Source organism: Peromyscus leucopus, chromosome 3 (assembly GCF_004664715.2).
Source record: "Peromyscus leucopus breed LL Stock chromosome 3, UCI_PerLeu_2.1, whole genome shotgun sequence".
Taxonomy (NCBI): Eukaryota; Metazoa; Chordata; class Mammalia; order Rodentia; family Cricetidae; genus Peromyscus; species Peromyscus leucopus.
Window position 1 is genome coordinate 110735002 of NC_051065.1, and position 21282 is coordinate 110756283.

The window sequence follows — 21282 nt, forward strand, 5'->3', positions numbered from 1 at the left end:
GTTTTCCTATCAAGGGCAATCTAGACTTCTTGGTAACTCAGCCTAGGGAACCAAGAAGTATATAAACTATTATGCACAAAAGGATGACAGGCAACAGTTAGGGTTTTGAAAAGCCTAGAGGCTCATTATCAGGGAAGGTTTTATTATGACTCAAACCATACTTTTTATAAAGTTTAACAACAGAGAAATATTCATAATGCTAAATCTTTAAAGTGTAAGTTGAAATTGTTGATGTCCAATATCAAGTGACCAGCCCTGCAATTATATACAGACAAGTACAAGTAATGGTATATGGACTGAGCAGGTTGTATTCATATACTTAAAATACACACACACACACTCAATTAAAGAAACAGAGGCCATGAATTTGAGAGAGAGCAAGGGAGAGATTGGTGAATGGAATAATTGGAGGGAGAAAAGGGAAGAAGAAAAACTATGTAACTATAGTTTAATATCAAAGAATAAAAAAGACAATAAAAATAAACAGATAAATAAGTAAACCCAAAACCCATAGTTAGAGTCAAGCATGGCACTTTAGAGGCTGAGGCAGAGGTTGTGGGGTTCAAAGCCACCCTGGACTGTACAACATATCATTATATCAAAACAAACACCCATAATTTGAAGCAGGTAGTCAATTGAAACATCACTGCAAATTTATACAAGAAAATGATATTTATCACAGAATAATGAGGTCAATTATCCTTCTTTTGTAGTTTTCCTCTGATTTGATAATTACTAACATTTATTACCATATAAATTAAAAATAAAGACATGCCCAACAGAACAAAGCCTCCTCACAAAGCACTTCCCCCACCTAGTCCAGGCAGGTACAAAGGCCTCCCTGCAGAACCCCGTCCAAGACCTACCTTCTAATCATCCAAACTAACACACAAGGCTGAGCTCGTGGCAGACTCCGCTTCCCAAAGACCTCTGTTAGCAGCATCTCTGGAAACTAAGTGCCCAGTGAGGACCCACACTGAGCCAAGTCAGCAGTGACTCCTCTGCCATGAGGAGAGGGCCTGTGTATTTGAGGATGGAGTAGGGGCTCAAGTGTCATACCTGAGGGCTACACAGGAAGGGCTCAGATTTACAAGTCCATGGGGCCAGACTCCTGTTGTACATGTTCCCTACAAATCTATGTTGCCATGCTGGCTTTGTCCCCTGAGGGTACAGTAATCTGCCCTGAATGCAGCATATGTATTCGATCCCGTCAAGGAGAGCAACCCTTCCCTCTGCCAAGAGCAGAGGAAGAAAAACGACCTTGGCCTGGTCATGCTTTCTGTCAGGGGAGGTCTTAGCAGAGTAACCAAGAGCTCAGGCAACCAAAACCAGCTGCCTGGCGAGGGCTCAGCATAAACTGAGCAGAATAACCACAAGGGGAAGGGTGTCTAGACAGCCTTAGTCTAAGTGAGAAGCAACCCTCCCCAAAACAGACTCCACCAGGCAAGGCAGCTCTGGCAAAAGAGTAGATGAGAGACCATGTCAACAGTTCGGAACTACGCCGTGGGTGCCCTGGCCAAGCACAACTCAGAAGAGAACTGTGCAGTCTGGCCCACCTGCCAAGGACAGCCATGGGGAAGACTCCAGCAAGGAAGTGGAGTCCAGGGACTCCATGTGAGAGACAGGTCCCATGTAGTGCCTCCACTGCCTGTCCATCAGCTTTTCAATTCCGCTTTCAAGGTGCTAAAACCTTCCTGTTCTTCTAAATTTTCAACATGCGCACTTGGTAGGAGATGAAGGGGACTACCAGACAAATAGGTCAGTAGGAAATGGACAGATACATGAGCCCTGGGAAGTCTGAGCTATTCTGTTGAGCAATTCTGTCCGATTATCTCTACTGAACTTAGAAAAGCAGAGACAAAGAATCTGGCTCAATCATTCGGCTAAATGTCTAAGGGGCATGAAGCCCCGGGATCAATCCCTATCCCTGAATAAAGCAGGTGAGGTGGTACCGACATAGAATGGCAGCACTTGGGAGGCAGAAGCAGGAGAATCTGGAGTTCAAGGTCATTCTCTACTATTTAGCATATCTGAGGCCATATCTGGGATCTACTATTTAGCGTATCTAGGACCTGGCGAGTGGGGAGAACAAATGTCAATGCCCTTGTCTACATTTGCATTGGTACTGCCCGGTCATTTTGTGTGCTCCAGACTTCATGCTAGATTCTGTGAAAACAATGAAGCATTAGAAAGGAAGCTGGTCTTTGCTGTCAGGCAGCTTAGGGTACCAGATATCGACCAAATGAACACCCTGAAAAGCCTGTGTGAGGTAAGACAGGGTCTTCCAGATGGGAATGCAAACAACAGTTTCCAGGGGAAGAAACATTTAAGAAGGACACACAGGAGCCTCCAAGCCAAAGAACCTTCCTCCAGACATACACAGGACAAACAGGCAGTACAGAAGCTAGAACAGGCTTGGGCATGGTGGCATGGGCAGATGGAACCAGGTAGGAAGGCACTATGACGCTCAAGAGTGAGTGGACAGCCAGCAGCAGGAAGTCTATTCTAATCTGTGACTCTGCAAAGACCCCTTGTAGCTCCAGATTGGGGGGGGGGGAGAAGGCAGGGACAAAACAGATGTGAGTCAACAGCTCTCTACTCCTGCCTCAAGTCTCCACGACACAGAGAATAGGTACTTTTTAAAGTTCCGTGTGAAATGTACCACGGGAATCAGCAACCAGCATCTCCCTTCATTCCTTCCAACTCTGCATTCCTTTTTCTAAAATGAAGGGTTGGGGGCCATGGGTCACTGGTGGTCACAGCATTCTCCTAAGACCACATGTATCCCCAGAACACCCAAACCAAAGCATGCCAAGGATTTCAGGCAAGAATAAACTCCATCAGCAGGCTAAACTGTTTATATGTTCTTGAGTTAAAAATACACCGCTCGGGTCAGCGTTAACACCAGGGCCTTATCACCAAGGCTGTTTGTGTGCTGGTTACACAAGGCTGGACGCCGACCTGCCCATCTTTTAGATGAGCCTCAATCTGCAAACTGTCTAATGATACATCAGTGAGATTATAATAAAGCCACCAAATACACACGCATTTGAGAAAAACACTTTCCAAACCCAAGGGTACTTTACTGTTTATAAATAGTTTACTTTTTTTGATCCCCAAGCATATAATATTCGCAGTTGCTCCAGAAACCAAAGAAACACGCAACAGGAACACAAACCACAACCTAACAGAAACAATAAACAACAGATGGCAAGGCATATGTGCATGCTACCACCCTTCTCACCAAACCAGAGTTTGCAAAGCACAAGCCAGCCTAGGAAGAGGCCTGTGCTGCAAAATCACATTTCAGACGCCATTAATAGAGTACCAACTGTATGCCAAAACTGTCCTGGGTACTCCAGCCACTCAAGAGCAGAGGAGGCAGTGACTGGCCTCAAGGAACTCGGGCTTGAAAGGAAAGCAAAAAGGGCCAGGACTGGTCTTCGAGTATTCTTTCTACTATGGTCATGTGCATGCAGACTAGACTTCTAACTCCAGCAACTGCTAGGGCCCGACCAGTCAGTCCTTTACCAACCCCAGACCTGGTGCATAAAACGTCCATGATGTATTTCAACAGGCTGATGATCAAATTAGTTAACACATGTATCCTGCTCTAAGAAGATAAACTGTTAGTACTTCAACCATGTGGTAGGCACTGTCATTTTTTTGTCTTAAACTAGCTCAATAAGGTGGGCACTTTCGTCATCCTCATTTTACTGGAGGAAACCAAGACAGAGAGAAACCAAGCACATCAACCAAAGTCACTCAGAAGGCAGCCAGGTTCCAGGGATGCCGCTCTTAACAGAAACCACATGGCCGCTTCATCTCCCACCCCTTAACCACAACCTGTGACATGAAGGAGCCCACAGAAGATGAGAGCGCGTGTTCTCCTCACAGACCCTGAGCCATGGACTTGTTCTCGGGCCTTCACTGGCAAATAGAAGCTCACCTTTTTTAAGGAGTTCAAAACAAAGGCTTAGATCACTCAGACTCCAAGTCACACTTGCAGTCACTAGGGATTCTGAAGAGCTGGATTTTAGGACATTTCTTAAAACGTTATCTGCCTCAAGAACAAAGGACAGAGGTCCCATAAGAACGCTGGCTATGGCACTGCTCCTGATATGGACATTCCATTTTAAGAATCACAATCTCGTGGCTGTTTTCACCTCAACGCTAGTTTTTTTAAGCTCTGACTACAATTTTCCAACTGCACTGTAACTTTAAGCTTTTATGTCTCTTCCACATTGAAAAAGAATGCAGTTTCCCAAGATATAACTCCCAGATGTAGAGCTCACTGGTGATTCATCTACAGAACAAGTGTTCTGAGACATCAGCTCCAAATAGAGGAAGAACTTGGAATCCCCTCCTCTCTCAAAGCTAGAACTTGCCTCAATCTGCTCTGCCCAACAGTTTGTTTTCAATTATATTTCCAAATTCTTCAACAATAACTGCTCAGCTTGCGGCACCAACACATCTGACTCTTTGAAGTGGTTGGTTCTCAAGCAGAAAGTAGAAAATAAGGAAGGAGGAAAAGGCCTCTCCACAATTTCTGTTTTGTGTCAGAGATTCTCTCCAAAGGTTCTCTCTCTCTCACATACAGGCAGACAAATCACAAGTCTGACTCAGGATGCAAAGCACTGCGTCTGAGAAAGGCTGCAGCCACCCCTTTACCTCACCAGCTCATGAGGGCCACCCAGATCCTCCACACAGCAGGGCCTCACTCTCCACTAAACCCTGAACCACTTCCCCTCAGTCCTCTACACGGGCTGACCTGAGACAGCCACACCTGGAAGCTCACCTGAAGCCCCTGCAGGAACAAGGAACCATGGACAGGATCCTTCCTGCCCGGAAAGAACGCACCAACCCCCCAAAAGAGAAAAGTCTAGAGGCAACCAACACACCGTGTCTGGTGATTCCGAGGGACATGAACTTCAACAGTCCCTATGACTTTCAGGACTAAGTGAGGTGAAAAGCGGCCTAATTAGACTGAGAATCCTTTGGGAGAAGGTTGAAGGGTAAATTCACAGAAGGTCACAGGAGTAACAGAAAATGGCACTGCACATGAAGCTCCTGAAGGGTGGGAAATCATTTTGCCTATGTTGATCTTAACACAACAGAAAAGGCTTACATTTGGATTTGTTTTTTGTTGTGGTGGTTTTTGTTTTGGTCTTTTGTTTGTTTTGACAAGGTCGAATCTAGTCCAGACCAGCCTCCACTTCAGCCTACAGTATATATAGTGGTGTTATCTGGCCTTGAACTCCTAATTCTTCTGCCTCCACTTTCCCAGGGCTGAGACTTCAGGTTTAAGGCAGCACAGGTACGTATGTGTGGAGGGTGCACACGTACATGTGGAGGTCAGAGGACAGCCTCATGTGTCATTAAGTATCACATGACTTTTTCTTTTGGAGACAGGAGACACTCTTCCTGGCCTGGTAGTCACTAAGCTGGTGGCCCAGTGGGCCCGAGGGATCCTCCGGTCTCTGCCTTCCCAGAACTAGGGTTTCAAGTCCTCTAGCTCGGATTTTACGACATGGATTCTGGGGATGGAACTCGGGTCCTCATGCCTGCAAGGCAGTGCGTTAATAACTAAGCCATCTCCTCAGCTCCTAAGGAAAAATCGTTCGTTTGTTAGTTTGTTTGTTGTTGTTTTCCGAGACAGAGTTTCTCTATGTAGCCCTGGCTGTCCTGGATCTTGCTCTGTAGACCAGGCTGGCCTCAAACTCAGAGAGATCCACCTGCCTCTGCCTCCACAGTGCTGAGATGGACTAAAGGTGTACGCCATCATGCCGGGCAAAAAAAATTTTCAAGTAGCTTTTTGGACAATTCAGTCCTAATGTAGTCTCTAATTCCTGTTAAACTTAGGAGGCTCCAAACACCACTAACCTCGCCTCTGACTTCTCTCCATTCGGGTTTGCAGCCCCGAACAAAGCTCTAACTTCCAAGAGCATGCTCTAAAGAAAAAAAACAGAAAAGCATCTAAGGCCTCATTTCATGAAAATGTACACAATAAAGAACGCATAAAAGGATAAGTCTGAGAATCTCCAGTGAAGACAACAAATTCCACGTGAAGGAGGGTGGCTATGAAGAACACAGAAAACAGGTCGGCTGGGGAATAGTTTAGTTGGTAAAATGCATGCTGTGCAAACACAAGGACCTGAGTTCAGATCCCCACCATCCATGTAATCAGTTGGATGAGGAATCACGTGCCTGTAACCTCAGCACCATGGGAACGGCAGCAACAGTTTCTGAAGCCTTCGGCAGCACAAGCTAGCCAAAAGGATGAGCTGCAGTTTCAGTGACATACCATTTCAAAATAAGGTGGGGAGCAAGCAGTAAGACACCCAACACTGGCCTCCAGACTCCCCCCATCCCCACCCCCAGCCCCACCCAAATAACTTAAAAATACAGAACACAGAAAACAAAAACTACTAGGTTCTGCATGATAAGGATAATCTCATAGGAACCACTCTATTTGGCGGGAATCACGATTTTCTAAAAACAGTGTTAGATCAAAAGGAAACCCACAGATGGGGAAATTTGGTGTCCACTGAACAACAACAATACATTCAATAAAATAATGTTTAAAAAAAAAAAGACTTCAAAAATCGAAGAAGGACATCACTGAGCGATACAAATGTTAGGCCGTTGAGTTTCCACACTGGAAGGCTCCTTGGGAAAATGGCTTAAAGTTACTCAGAAATCGGCCCAGTCCCTGCATAGAACCACAGGCAAGCTTGCTCCAAAGGACAGAGCTGCTGTGGGTGTGTCCTTCCCTGCAGCTGTTGCTGCTGAGTCTGTACACTGGGCCCATGGAGCTGAAGGACTGCCAGTCTCAGGGACAACTTCACCCATCCAACTACTCACCGAGTGCCAGCAGCAACCCTAAGAAATATAAAATGATTTCATACCTGTTTGCCTTTTCTCTAAACCCATGTTCCTAAAAAGCTACGTCAAAGTTTGCAGCTTCCATAGTTTTCTTTGGCCCAGGAGGGGGAAAGGGAAGCTAAAAATCCTTTAACCAGAATGTATGGGGCCACAGTTTTCCAGATCTCCGATTCTTTTTTTTTTTTTTTTAATTTCTGGATTATTTATATAAGGATGGTACCCAAGTCTAAACATGAATTCATTTATGACTCATATACACCTTACACACATAGCCTCAAGGCAATTTTATACACTAATTTTAATACTTTTGTACATGAAAAATGAAGTTCCCAGGATGGAATTTTCCACTTGTGGTGTCATGTCAGCACTCAAAAACTGTCGGATTCTGGAGCATTTACAACTTTCAGACTAGGAAAGGTTCACCTGTGCTCTCAGATGCAGCATTTGCTTCTCCTTACCCATAGCAAAGGCCCACTAAAGGGTCCCTCGCTGCGCCCCTCCCTAACGCTCCATCCTCCTTTGGCTCTTCTGGGTACCCGTCTGCAGATCCCACGGAGTACTTTCAAGTAAGCATCCTATACACAGACCCATTTACTCTCTCACCAGCAAATCCAATGAGGAAGTTCACTCCCCCTTTGCCTCCACTAGCTAGAATCTGAAAATGAGGTCTTACATCCTTTACAGATAGGAAAGGAGGGGACCAGCCCAAGGTCACACTATCAGTCTATAGCACAGCCAGGACAAAACCCCCAGGTCTCCTGAGACTCAGCCACAAGCAATTTCCATTCTACCACATTCTTATTCTCCACAGCTTGAGAAAAATTCCCTTCTTCTTTTCAGTCAATAGTTGTTCCTCCCTGTTGAGTCAGGAACTTCTTTAAGAAGTGTCTAAGCTCTGGGCTCCTCTCCTCCAGAAAGATGCACTAAGTACCCAGCGTTTCTGAGAAGGGGACTCAAGCCTTGCCTCCTGTTGTTGCCCTCCGGCCCAAAGACAGCTATGGAAGCTGCAAATTTGTATCTTCAACTTTTTAAGAGCTTCATTGTTTCTTTGCTTACTGTTTTGTTTGTTTGAGCAAGTAAAGAGCCAGCAAGAAAATGTAGGAACAGGCAACCAAGTTCTACAGACTCCAAGTCATTACTACTTGAGGTGAAACAGCTTTTATTTGGGGGCTGTCCAGAACTGAACATAATCAAACCGTTCCTAAATATTATTTCAAACAGACTTGTGAAAGAATCTAAAAATCCTCTCAGGGACTGGAGAGATGGCTCAGTGGTTTAGAGCACTGCTGCTCAGTCATGAGGACAGGACTTGGAATCCCAGTGCCCATGATGGGCGACTCGAAATCACCCGCGACACCAGCTCCAAGGTATCTGACTCTCTTCTGGACTCCACCGCGCGCATGCGCACACACACAGCATACAAACACATGGATACACAACAAACACACAGACAATAAACCACTTCAAAAATAAAATAAAAATCCTATCAGAATTTCTAATGTTTCTCTTGGGCAAGGCACAGCCTCTTCCACAAGGAAAAATTACTTGTGAACAAGACACAGACATTGGATCTGAGAAAACACTGAATTGGGAGTGAGGCAGCCCTGGTAGCCAGAAAATACTTGTTTTCTTCGCTTAGTTTCTGGCTCTCTTCTGCAGAGGAGGGGACAATCCGTCCCCACTTGAGTAGTGGCTTCAGCATCCATCACTTGGTTGCATCAACAACCCACTTCCTGGAAGCTACGAGCTCTTCTGGCTGTTTATAAAGTTTTGCAAACACTAGGCACTCATGTGCCAGAAACTCACACTGTCCCAGGTGGAGAAAGGAAGTCACAGACACACACGAAATTATTTTAGTAAAAAATAAAATGAAAATCAGTTACGTGAGTGCAAGGCTGAACCAAGATATGACATCAGAAAGGAGATGAGAGAGAGTTCTCCCAATGTGCAAAACAACTTAAGCTCACGATCAGACCCTCACACTTGCTTCGTCTGCCTATAAGTTGCTCTTAAACTCTTCAGTGTATTTTTAGACAGAGAGAATCCCCTGTAAATGGCATTCTAATCAAATATGACAGCAGTTTAATTATGCTCAACAGATCTGTGAACTTAAAATGACATGCTGGATGGGTTTTTAAACCACTAAACGCTCTATAATTTACCTAAAATTAGATTTTCACAGACAGAATATGAATATCATCGATTTATTTTAAAGGAATTCCTCCAACCCACAGAGAGACAATAGAGAAACAGAGCCACGGACTTCTCTAACACAAACCACTCAGTAGCCAGGAGGAGGGAGCTTTTTTCTAATCTGTGTGAAGCTAAAAAGGAACCCAAAGGGTTCCAGGAAGCTGGCTCTGAGCTTTGGGGGATTTTCTTATAGGGCGCTTCTAACTCTATTTAAAGCAGACTCAAGTAGACACAGCTGGAGGGTCAGGCCCTGCAAAGTAAACAAGAGTTAACTCAATTCAGATTCAAGACTTAGCTACAACCAATGGCTAATTATCTCTACATTTAATAATAATAATATCTGAAATACCACTTTTAAATGACCCATTGTAATCATATTTGCTCACTAATAGATTCTAATCTACAATTAATAGCTTGGAAGAAACCTCCCAATTAAGGGATCTATGGCAAAAGAAGAAAACTCGTAAGAATTGCACATTCTGGCGAGGAGCTCGAACATAAGGACTTTTAAAACACTCCCCACAAAAGCAAAGGCAGGGAAACAAATAACATGTAATTTGAGAACATAAAAAAAACCATAGTGCATGAAATGTGTGCTCAGTAAACATTCTGGAAATACATAAATTTTTTTCAGAACTTGTTCATTTACACGTTTCTTAAGAGTCATCTTTTAGTGAATAGTTGTCATGTGAATGATATGTCCCCTAAAAACTGTTAAATGAAAATTCTACACATTTACAGATGAAATTGCATGCTTTGGATTTACTTCTTAAAAAAAAAAAATGTAGAAAGGGAGTAATATTTGGGTATAGAGCCTATGAGACAGACACGAGATGGTAATTATTGAAGCTGACAGTCCCAGAATTCATGACGTTATTAATAAACTGTCCACTTGTCTCTCTTCATAAAATAATGTTAAGAAGAAAACCCCCTACATTGACAGAGTGAGTTTATTTAAAGCATCTAGTTCACGGCAAACATTTCCTTAACTCCAAAGTGGTTTGAAGGCCAATCTTTCTAATCGTCTCCTAAGAATAAAAGTTCTCTTGGCAACAGGCTTGTCCCAGTCAGCTGACAGTTTTCACTGCCCTTTCTTGTTATCCAACCCACAGTGCAAATGCTTCAGATGCAAGGCTTTCAAAGGCAGGGCACTGGAACCACAGGACCTGGAGCTACCTAGGTGCTCTACGTCCCAGCTCAGGCGCTCAGTCCTAATGGTCCCCAAACGGCCATCATCAAGTAGGTAACCCAGAACAAAGAATTCAACAGTGCAATGTGTGCTCTGCTGAGATGAGCAGTGAATGGTTTGAACAACAAATTATAAATTAGTAGAAAGGTCAAAGGACAGGCAGGAGGGAGCAACTCTTCCCTGCTGCACAAAGAAGCCACAGAAGGCGAATTTTAAGGGGGTTTGCTTTGTTTCTAAACCAGCTTTTAAAATAATGGGAGGGGGCTGCTTGTGAGAGAAATGGTACTCATTCATGTCCAATTCTTGCAGATCATAAAAGGTGAGAGACCTATGCATCACAAAGACTTTTAAAGACAAACCACCCTTTCTTGTCTCTTGCCAAAACAAACTCAAGGAGCGGTGATTGGAACCGGCATCCTGGTTCACAAGGAAGCATCGATGACTCCAGCCTCACGGAGATGAACGGATTGGCTGTTAGCACAATGGGCCTTACCGGTTAGGTTAGATTAAATAGTAATAAGGGTGCAAACAATTGCAGCCGTTCATGTGGGCAAGGCTGTGAATCATGGCCATTCACAAGGGGGAAAGACTCACGGACAGGTGCACCAGAAGCAATAGCAAACGGCTTTTCAAGGTGCATCCTTGCCAGGTTCCTCAGATGGCCCTGTGTTCGCTGTCGGCGCCCCCTGCAAGTTACCGTACCATAGTAAACAGACCCAAACAAATGCAACTTGTTATCTGCCTTCAGCCAATAACTATCTCCCCTCCCACCTCCTCTCCTTCAAGTCTTTCCAAAAGGAGGTGGGGATGTAAGGAGGCTCAGCGGGCCCTAAAGACTGTAACCTAATCTCATTTGGAAGAGCGCACCTGCATTCTTCCAAGCTACTGAGCTACCTGCATTTGGGTAGGGCTCAATTTCAAGGAAACCTTGAGAAACAAGGGGATAAAACGATTGGTTTAAGGACTTCTCACTTTCTTGCTTTTTTCCCCACCCACCCTCCCTAAAGAATAATGCTAAACAGGCAGTATTTATACAACTGGAATAGATTTTAAACTACCCCAACAATTTTTGCTAATTGTATAATTTACTGCAACTGTGTACAGCTTCCTGCCCATTCATCTGAGATTCCCAAGGCACACAGGGAGTCTACCTGTTGCTGTTTTCATGTACTACCAAAACTGTTGCTGGAGAATGATGCTCAGCTTGTGAGTCACGCCATACTCCCACACCAAAAGATCCCTTCATATCAGAAAGGTAAACTTTCCCCAGGAAATCCTCTGTCACTGGGAAATGGAACTTGGAGGGAATTGGTCATGAGAACGGACACACTGCCACCTCAACCTTGAATTGATGGAGCACACAGAGGAAGCAAATGGCACACATGCACAGTTTAACTGTCCTCACAGCAGCTACAAGACAGGATACTATGATCCCCTTGGTTAGAAACAGGCCAGGGGCTGGGGAGGGGAGATACCAGAAATGGACCCTAAAAATAACTTTCTATCTTTCCATCACTACTTCAGACTGAAGAGGGTGGCTCTGGGTGCCCCTACCCCTGCAAGGTGAATGGCACCAACACAGACAGCAGAGTAAAAGTAAAGGAAGTTCCATCCACATCATTCCCACCCATCACACACCAGAAACCAGGGTACAAGTCTCCAATGCCCATTTAGAGAGGAATCAAAGAACTCAAGGCAGGAAAACAAAAGAGTGTAAGACCCAGGGAAAGGAAGAAACCACTGCTGAAAATTTCGAACAACCTTTATTAGCAGATTGTGTAACTCTGTTTTAAATGTCTATGCATAACGTGCCTGGGTCAAAAAACAGATGATGACAGACGGGCAGTGGTGACGCACACCTTTAATCCCAGCACTTGGAGGCGGAGTCAGAGGCAGGTGGATCTCTGTGAGTTCGAAGCCAGCCTGGTCTAGGTCTACAGAGAGAGCTCCAGGACAGCCAGAACTACACAAAGAAACCCTGTCTCAAACAAACAAACAACAAACAAACCAAAAACAAAAAAACAAAAAAACAGATGATAAAGGCCAGAGAAAGCTGATCGATCACTTAAGGACACTTTCTACTCTGTCGGAAGACCTGCGTTCAGTTCCTAGCACCCAGGTCAGGCAGCTCGCAACTATCTATAACTCCAGCTCTAGGAGAATCCAAAACCTCGGGCACCTAAGGGCACCTGCATTCAAGGATATACACCCCCACAAAGACCCTCAGGCACACACATAATTAAAAATAATGAAAATCAATCTTTTTAACCCCCCCCCAATGAAGCACTAAATTACACAAAACATGGCAGCACAGACGCATGAGGCTCTGGGGTAAGGAAAAGGACGCCCACCCAAGGGCGCCTGGGCACAAATCGGCAGTCTGCAGTTTGATGAAAAACTGAAATCTTCATTGCGTTCTGTGATGACCTAGTCATTTTGCCATGTAACAGCGGCCATGTTAGCACCAGTTATGTATGTGACCAATTAACTGGTCAGACTGAACTACTACTCTCCTAATCTCTGCCGCTACACAGAACTATCGGGGCCAAATCAATAAATGAATGCAATTTCCACTGTACAAAGTTTAACCTCTGGTCTTCAAGGTCCATAAAACCAAATCTGCGATTTTACTAGACACAACAGCAGAAGATAACCAGCTAGTTACTAGCACAGAGAAAGAACGGAAGTAATGGGGTCCATCCCTAGTGAACCCCATTGGTTCAATACCCCCTAAACTGTAAAAACATATTACTAATGGTCCCTAAACCTCCCACAGGCCAGACAACACTGGACATTTATTTTCCGTATTTCCACTCCTCTGCCTGGGACTTTTCCCTCCCCCCCCTTTCTCCCTCCTGTCTCAAGACAAAGCATTCAGCCTTTGAAAGAGCATCCACTGTAAACAACTCTGAATATTAACACAGCCCCAAGTCCTGTTCACTTCTTCTTTTTTTTTTTTTTTTTTTTTTTTTTTTTTTTTTTTTTTTTTTTTTTTTTTTTGGTTTTTCGAGACAGGTTTCTCTGTGTAGCTTTGTGCCTTTCCTGGGACTCACTTGGTAGCCCAGGCTGGCCTCGAACTCACAGAGATCCGCCTGGCTCTGTCTCCCGAGTGCTGGGATTAAAGGCGTGCGCCACCACCGCCCGGCTTTCCTGTTCACTTCTAAAAGACCCCCAGGGTTTCAAACTGCAATTGCTAAGGAGGGGGGAACAGTCCCCAGTGAGCAAATGTCACCAGTCTCATTCAAAAATGAGGTTGAAAATTAGGCTTACCCACAAAACTCAGTCTTCTAACCTATGGGGTAAAGAAGAATCCCTTTTAAAAACAAATGAGGGAAAAGAGGAGGACGCAGACAAGAGCAGAGTCGACCACCACCGCCATTCTTACTGCTTACGGCCACTTTCAATTCCCTGAGCCTCTCCTCTCCATTTCCCACTCACTTTTAAAACAGCCACAGGCTACTCTGAACAGCCAGCAGCTGGCTCTCCCATCTCACGGACTCTCTTCCGGGCAACAGCAGGTGCATATTCCAGAGCGAGGTGTGTTAAGTCACACTAGCCCCTAGCGGGCTCTGGGACACTTCTATCCACCCTGGGAGTATGCTGAAAAGGCTCTGCACCAGAGACATTTACTTCTGCAGAGAAGGGAAGAGACTCTTTCATTGTGAGCATGGAGCCTGACAGTGAGAAAGGTCAGCCAGAGGGCGACCCAACCAGTCAGAGAAGCAGCCCAGGGAACCCAGGTGACGTAATTAACCGAAGAGGGAGGAGGCTGGAGAGCAGGAACTCAGGGACATCGGACAGAAAGAAGCTCTTATCACAGCATACTTCACTGTCCCCAAGCCTTCTCAAGATGTTGCCAAGAAGTACTGCCTATAATACACTCAGAAGTCCAAAGTTTGTGAAATCTAGTAACCATATGTAATTATAGAAAGAGATGAGCACACTGATTCTTAAAATAGTGCCTTGAGTGGGGGACAATGTGATGAGGATGGGGCTCAGTTGGTAGCATGCTCGCTTAGAGTATGCCGAGTCCTGGGTTCGGTTCCAGCCTTACAGATGTTTTTCCACTCGAGCTCACAACAGAGAAGACTTTGAAAGGTGCAAGTACCCTCCAGATCCATAGGGCCGGATGGGAGAGCTCCTGGGTGGGAAAGTACTGCTGTTGGCATGCCCCAGGCAGTGAGTTCGGATCCATAGCACCACAAAATAAATAAATCCACCTCTATTCCAAGCAACCTCCAACCCCAAATCGAAACAAGTTCAAGGTTTGCCAAGCTCTTAAAGTGATATTAGACAAAAAAAAAGAAAGAAAAAAGAAAGAAAAGAAAAGAAACGGTAAGGAGGGATTATAGGCCATCTGGGCACTTCATTCAAACATACATATCTACATACACACACCCCAGTTTGGATCCTAAAAGGATGTGGTCATCTAATTTGCATAAATAACATGGGAAGCAATTGACAGAATTTTAATTCACAACACCTTGCACATTTGGCCCTTGAAGCACAGCTACAGAGAGGCTCTCTGAAAGGCAGAGGTTCTCCTTGCTTCCCAGCTATACAGTGACAGCACAGATTGTATGTATATTGTCTAATGTAATCATAACCGCCACTTATGTGCTCAAACCAGCAAAGCTAGATTTGAGCCACCCAACTTAATACTTACTGCAAACTCATAATACGAGAGAAGCAAATCAATAAACTCTTACTACTGGCACTCAAGACGACCACATCTGGTGTCCTTTCCTAAATGTCCTTGCTTTGAATCCCTGTTAACTTCCCTCCACAGAACAAGAATCCAAGGACTGCCCTCCTAAGGCCTGCCAGCCTACCCCCTCCATTCCCAATAGGCCTTCAGTTACCTCTCAGGACGTTAAAGCCAACAGTATGTGGTAACTGAACTCTCTGCTCAAATTTAGACAGGTAAGAAAGATTCTAAAGTAAATCCTCTTTAATACCTCTTCAACAGTTTCTGAAATCATGCTCTCAAAAATAGTTTCAAGGAAAGCAAACACGTAAGTTCTGAGAAGTCAGCCTCTTCTAAGGTTCTGGGAGTTGCAGTAAGGCTTGGCAGGGTCTGGTGCTATGTATGAATGTTCTGATTGGAGCATGCCAATGTCACCTATGCCATGAGCTAGGAGTCTCAGTTATGCTCCAGTACTCCCAAGTCATCCTCGGCCCTGGAAAGGAATCTACTTCCCTCCATAAACACCGACCTGTACTCACTCACTATTTACTATGAAAAAGTTTTCGTTTCCCTGTGCTTGGCCTAAGAGCAACTCCAGAAGTAGATGTACTGTTTGCAAGAGCAGGAGGAGTCCTGTTAAAGCCACAGGTCCCTTGCTATCTCAAACCCACAGCCTGACACTGAGCAGTCACCTACTTCACAGGCGTGTAGGCTAGCTCCAAGCAACTGCTAGACACAATGGCCTTAGAAGGTGTAAAGTCAGTGAAAATACAAGATACTTTATTATGTTATAGATGGAGACTTTCTCCACTTCTGTCTTACCAGATCATGGCCCAGAAATACAAATATCTTTATGGAGATCCCAGAATAAAAGCAATGGTTTAAAATCAAAGTGCTGGTATTAGAGATACAGTTGGAGAGAGCATGCCTGCCTATCATGCTCCAGACCTTAGGGTCAACCCTCAATGTCGGGGTGGGAGGGCGGTATTTTGAGAAATCTGAAGATAATTCATACTTGATTTCATTTTTAAGCAGAAATTAAAAAAAAACTCCTAATAAGTATTTTTCAAAAGACACCCTTGTGTGTGTGTGTGTGTGTGTGTGTGTGTGTGTGCACTGTATCACCACATACTAACCCAGAAACCACACTGCTGGATTCTTCAACCTAATCCACTAAAGCCATCCTCAGTAGAGTCAAATCTCCCGAGGCTCAAAATACCTAGTCTGGTATTTATTGTGTGAGTAAAAGAGACTGCAATTTTAAAGGTATTTACGCTGTGTGAATTGTCACTTGGAGGCAACCGAAAGCCTAAAAATGACTAGTAAGTTCTGCTCCAAAACAGGGCAAGGCAAGGTGGGTCTTGTGACCTAGGAAAGTGCAAATAAGAACACTCTGTCCTCTCCAGGAAGTTGTGGCTTGGAAACTGAGAGCCTTCCTCACTATGCTTCCGACAGACACATGGCTTTGCAGGTCACTCTTCCAACAGGTGAACACTTAAGAAGTTATACTCATTCTACCCACAAGGTTCTATTATTTAATTTAAAGAAAGAAAAGAAAACTACCTTAAGTATGCAAAGAAAAACCACGACATCCCCAGACGGCCTCAACTGTTAAAAAATGAAATCCTAGCGTAGAGCAACAGTGTGTTCATCTCCCAGGAACTGACAGCGCCACCGTGTTCAGCTCCACTCTAAGACCATGCATTTTCACCAGTCAATTCCGGAGAGGAAGCAAATCCTGGAGAAAAAGCCTAACGGGAGCAATGACAGCTAAAGGGTCTCAGCCTAGCTTCAGGACTCACACAGCTGGTTGCTCAAGTGATCGAGGTGAAGACCTGCGCCTCACTTTGAGAAAACACGGGGTCTTCTTGTTAAAAAGGGGCTAACTTCTCCCCTTCACGGCAGTCTAACGCTCAGGTCCGTAGGGCTGGGTTAAAACCTGTGTCGTCGATTTTCTCTTTTTAAAAACAACAAATGTCACGACTGAAGTTACTGCTGTACCTCTTCTATGTCCTAGGAAAGACATTCAACTGCTCAAGTGAGAAGCAGACTACTCATGCTAGGCCTTTTCTGGAAGGTACTAATAGTTCTAGAGATGCTAATTACTGATAACCGAGGTCTAAGTTTTTAGAAGTCTAACAAAGCTACTCTATTGCACTATGTTTACAGAAACCTAATGTCTTTTTGTTTCTGCCAAACCCCCTGTAAGAAATCTCCCACTAACCCCTGATAGGCCCCAATCCCAACAGCACAGAAAGGCTCCTCTGCGGGGTGAAGCAAGCTGAGAGGACCAGCCAGGCCCCAGCAACCTCTCCTGAAGCAGCACTATTCCACAACTAACTTGTGCCATTTATGGAGGAGAAACTCGAGGGTGGGACCCACCGCTGGGGATCATCAAGCCCAAGGGGGCCCCAGGGAACAGACAGGAAGGGATCTGGAACACAGTTCCTGTCCATGTCAGCCAGGCGGAAAAGGGCGAACAGCCCTACTCAGAGAGATCTCCAAGAACTCTCAAAGATCTTCAACTCCTGGGTTCTCCAGGGCAGGATTCCTTTTGCCCTGGCCAATGCCAAGTCAAGCCACCATGATCTCTGGTGAGCAGGAGACAGCAACACACACTAATAAATAATGTAAATAGAATGAACACTGGAGATAAGAGTCACCTTCATTCATTACCAACTGGAGGGTAAGTTGAGGGAACTCAGACACCACCCAAGAGCTGGGCTAGTGGAGAGGAAAAAAGAAACATACACCCACCGATCCCGACACAGACTCCAACACTGCCATCCTCCGTCCCGCATGCACACAAATCCGCTCACCTCCATTCTTCACTCACAGACACCCCCACACACGCACCTCGGCACACTCACTCCCCTTCAAGGCAGAAACCGGCGGCTCGCCTCCACACCCCACACTCGCTGGCCTGCAGACTCCAGGAAGCACACACACTCAGTCACCCCTACCCTCGTGTCCTGAACCCGCACGAGAACACGCACTGCAAGACAGGCTTCTCCTCCAGATCCCCCTGAGATACTCGCGCTCACCTTCAGACCGCAGGGACACAGTCCTCCGTCCCGGGCCCCCACGCGCGACCTCCACTAGGCCACCCACAAGTCTCCCGGCCCCATCGAGTGCACTCCGCACCCTCCCCGGCCGTGCACACCCGCAGCCCCGTCCCAGTGACAGCGCCCGGGCGAGCAGCGAAGGTGATACTCACAGGCTCCGCGTCCAGGAGGGCAAGTCCCGGGGCAGCGTCGCCAACCCGCGCCCACTGCAGTCCAGCGAGTCCCCGGCGCAAGTGCAGGCGGCCGCGCAGGGCTCCCGCGAGCCGGCCTGGGCGCCCGCCGACTCCGGCCTTTGCAGTAGCAGCAGCAGCCAGAGCAGAAGGCGAGGCGCGAGGCGCGGGGCCCCGAGCACTCCCGGACCCGGCCGCGCCATCTTGTCTGGAGCGCGCCGCGAAGCCGGGGCGCGAGCGCTGCGAGGTGCGGCGAGCGAGCGAGCGAGCGGCGGCGGGCGGGCAGACGGGCGGGCGGGCGCGGGTTGCGCTCGGCGCTAGGCTCCGCACCCGAGCATGGACGCCCGGTCCCAGTCGGCTCCGCGGCCGCGGCGCTCAGCCGGCACGCTCTGCCCGGGCCGCTTCGCAGCGCCCTGCGGGGAACGCCACCCCCGCGCCCATCCGGGCCGAGCCCTTGCGCGCGGCGAACTCCACGGAGTCCCGCGGAGAGCGCTCGGCCGGCCGCGGCTCGTCCTACGAACCGCGCTGCTGCGCGTCGCCTTCCGAGCCCGGGCGCACGTCGGGAGCCGCCGCCGCCGCCGCCTGCGACTGAGGGACGCTTAGGCTCGGCCTCTGCGCGGGGCGCGGGCGAGCATCTTAACGGAGGGCTCTGGGCTTGCGAGCCGTGGACCCCACGCGCCTCACGGTCCCGAAGCGTCCGGAGCGCACCCGTGCCTCGGCGCGGTGAACAATCAGCGGCTAGCCGCGCCGCGGTCCGGCCCCGCGGCCCCAGGCCCCGCCCCGGCTGCTCGCCCTCACACACCCCTCCGCTGGGGCCCGCGGGCGGGCGGGCGGAGAGCGGCCCACGTTGGCTGCTGGGCTCCAGAGTTACGCCCCGCCCCGCCCGTTGCTCATTGGCTACCGGAGCCCCGCTCGGTTTCCTAGGCCGTAGGAGCGCAAGGTCCCCGAGGTCCCGCCTCCGCTCGCTTTTCCCACCCAAGGTGTGAAGGGCGGGGACTGGGCGGGGAAAGGGAGGGGTGTGCTTCCTTCTCTTAAAGGAGCCCTGCATGACGGTGGCTACCCAGCACCGGAATCTAGAAGTGACCTAAGGTTCGGTCCTTGAGCCTAGGGGAGGAGAGAAAAGTTGGGACCGTAACGCACGGGTTTGGAAGCTAATCTGGACCCTAGGTTTGTTCCGATCCCCCCCCAGACTACAAACAACACGGTGGGTTTACGGCAAATGCACACCCTTTTTTCAGATGCCTTCCAGGAGGGAGGAAAAAAAAAAAAACTTTCACGAGTTTCTCAGCTATTTCCTCAGAGGTGGGGCCCCTTCTTCTTCGCACATGCTGGAGCTCATTTCTGCTCCGAACTCGTTCTTCTTGATATCTTAAATTCAGAAATGTGTCCTTGACTACCGAAATGAATGTGTACTGCAGAAATTTAATCTCCAAGGCACGCCCTCTTCCCCGCCCCTAGTTAGTTGGATAGTTTGGGGAAATGCTCCGGACTTAGATAAAGGGTTTGCTGTGGTCTTGTGTTTTATTTTTGAAAATCGGAGTTTTTAAAAGTCATTTTTCAAGAAACTATCCATGGCATTCTCTTTATAGACAGTAAAAAGAAAAAACAAAACCTGTAAGTTTGGCTTATACGGTTCAGAACGGGTTGGTAGCTGCCTTGTGAAGCAGTGCGGGCGCGCACAAACAGTGGGGGGGAAAAAAAGGATAAGATTAGCACTGTAAGACATACCTGCCACTCCGGGCGCTTTGACTTGCTGGTGTCTCCCATACATCGCTCCCCAAGAGCATGCAAGTTTCTAACATACTGCACAACAGACAGCTAAGCCGTAAGAGTCGGCTGGAAAACATTTGTTCCAGCACGTTAAATCTAACTTACATTTTATAAAAATAGAGTAGAAGAGCTGTTCGTCGGGAAAACAAAACCAAAACACTTTTTTTTTCCTATCCCACATTCAACACATTCAAGAGCATCCTTTGATGCTAAATGTGACTATCCCTCAAGTCTTTTAACTGGACCTGAATTTAGTAGTCAAGTGATTGTTGGCCTAGCTGCCTTCCTGCCTTCCTCTTTTTCTTTCTTCTTTTTCGGTTATTTGAGTCTCATCATATAGCCCGCTCCCTCCAAAGTTGTGATCCCCCTGTTTCAGCCTCCTGGATACTGTCATGACCGGTGTGGACACCACACCCAACTTTGTTTGCCGTTGTTCTTTTTATCCTTACTTTGATCATCCCTTTCTTCTGATTGCTTATACTATCAGATAAATGCTGTCCAATTTCTCTCTAATTTTTTTTTGTATAGCTCTCAAGCGATATTGAAGCAGTGCTCAAATGTGTGTAAATTAAGCCAAACTGAGACCTCAGAAATATTACCAGGAAAGCACTGTGCCTGACACATCCTACTCACTGCTTTAACTGGTGTGTGTGCACGAGCACGTGCATGCGTGAGCAGCAACATACAGACTACACGTGCAGTGCACAAAGTCACACACCTTCCAGCTACATAAGGAGAAACAGGTCTCTTTGTTTTCATGCCTTTGGGTAGAAATAATAATGAAAATGAGCTGGGGGATGGAATATAAAAGACCCCCAAATTGAAGGAGTCCTCTATCTTGGTATTCAAGTATTTCAAGACCAATGAACACAAAAGAGCACATTTTAAAGATTTGTTTTTATTTTATTTTTAATTGTGTGGGTATGTGCATATGAGTGCAGGGTGCCCAAGGAGGCCAAAGGCCACTGTAGCCTGATACAGGTAGCTGTGAGCCACCTGACATGGATGCTGGAAACTGAATTCTCTGCGGGGGAAGTATGGCATACTTAACTACTGAGCCGTCTCTCCAGCACCACCACCCCCCCCACACACACACACACATACACACACTTTTTCTTTCCTTTGAAACATCTCACTATGTGGTTCAGGTCAGCACCAAACTTGCAACAATCCTCCTGCCTCAGCATCCCAAGTGTGGGGACAAAAGAGGAATTTAGGCCAGTAAGATTGGTAGAACAAGAGAGTAATTTGACCTCTGGGACCCACAGGTCAGAAGGAGAGAAATGAGTTTTGCAGGTTATCCTCTGGCCTGCACACGCGTGT

At 46.7% G+C, this 21282-nt stretch overlaps 1 protein-coding gene across 1 annotated transcript in view; it reads right to left on the reverse strand.

Moving 5' to 3' along the window:
* Positions 1-18600, reverse strand: part of Lrig1 (leucine rich repeats and immunoglobulin like domains 1) — a 105315-nt gene extending 86715 nt beyond the window's left edge. The window contains 1 exon segment of the mRNA XM_028855353.2: positions 18172-18600. Within this exon segment, the coding sequence (XP_028711186.1) occupies positions 18172-18392 (221 nt within the window). The 5' untranslated portion in view covers positions 18393-18600.
* Between the last annotated feature and the right edge of the window lie 2682 nt (positions 18601-21282).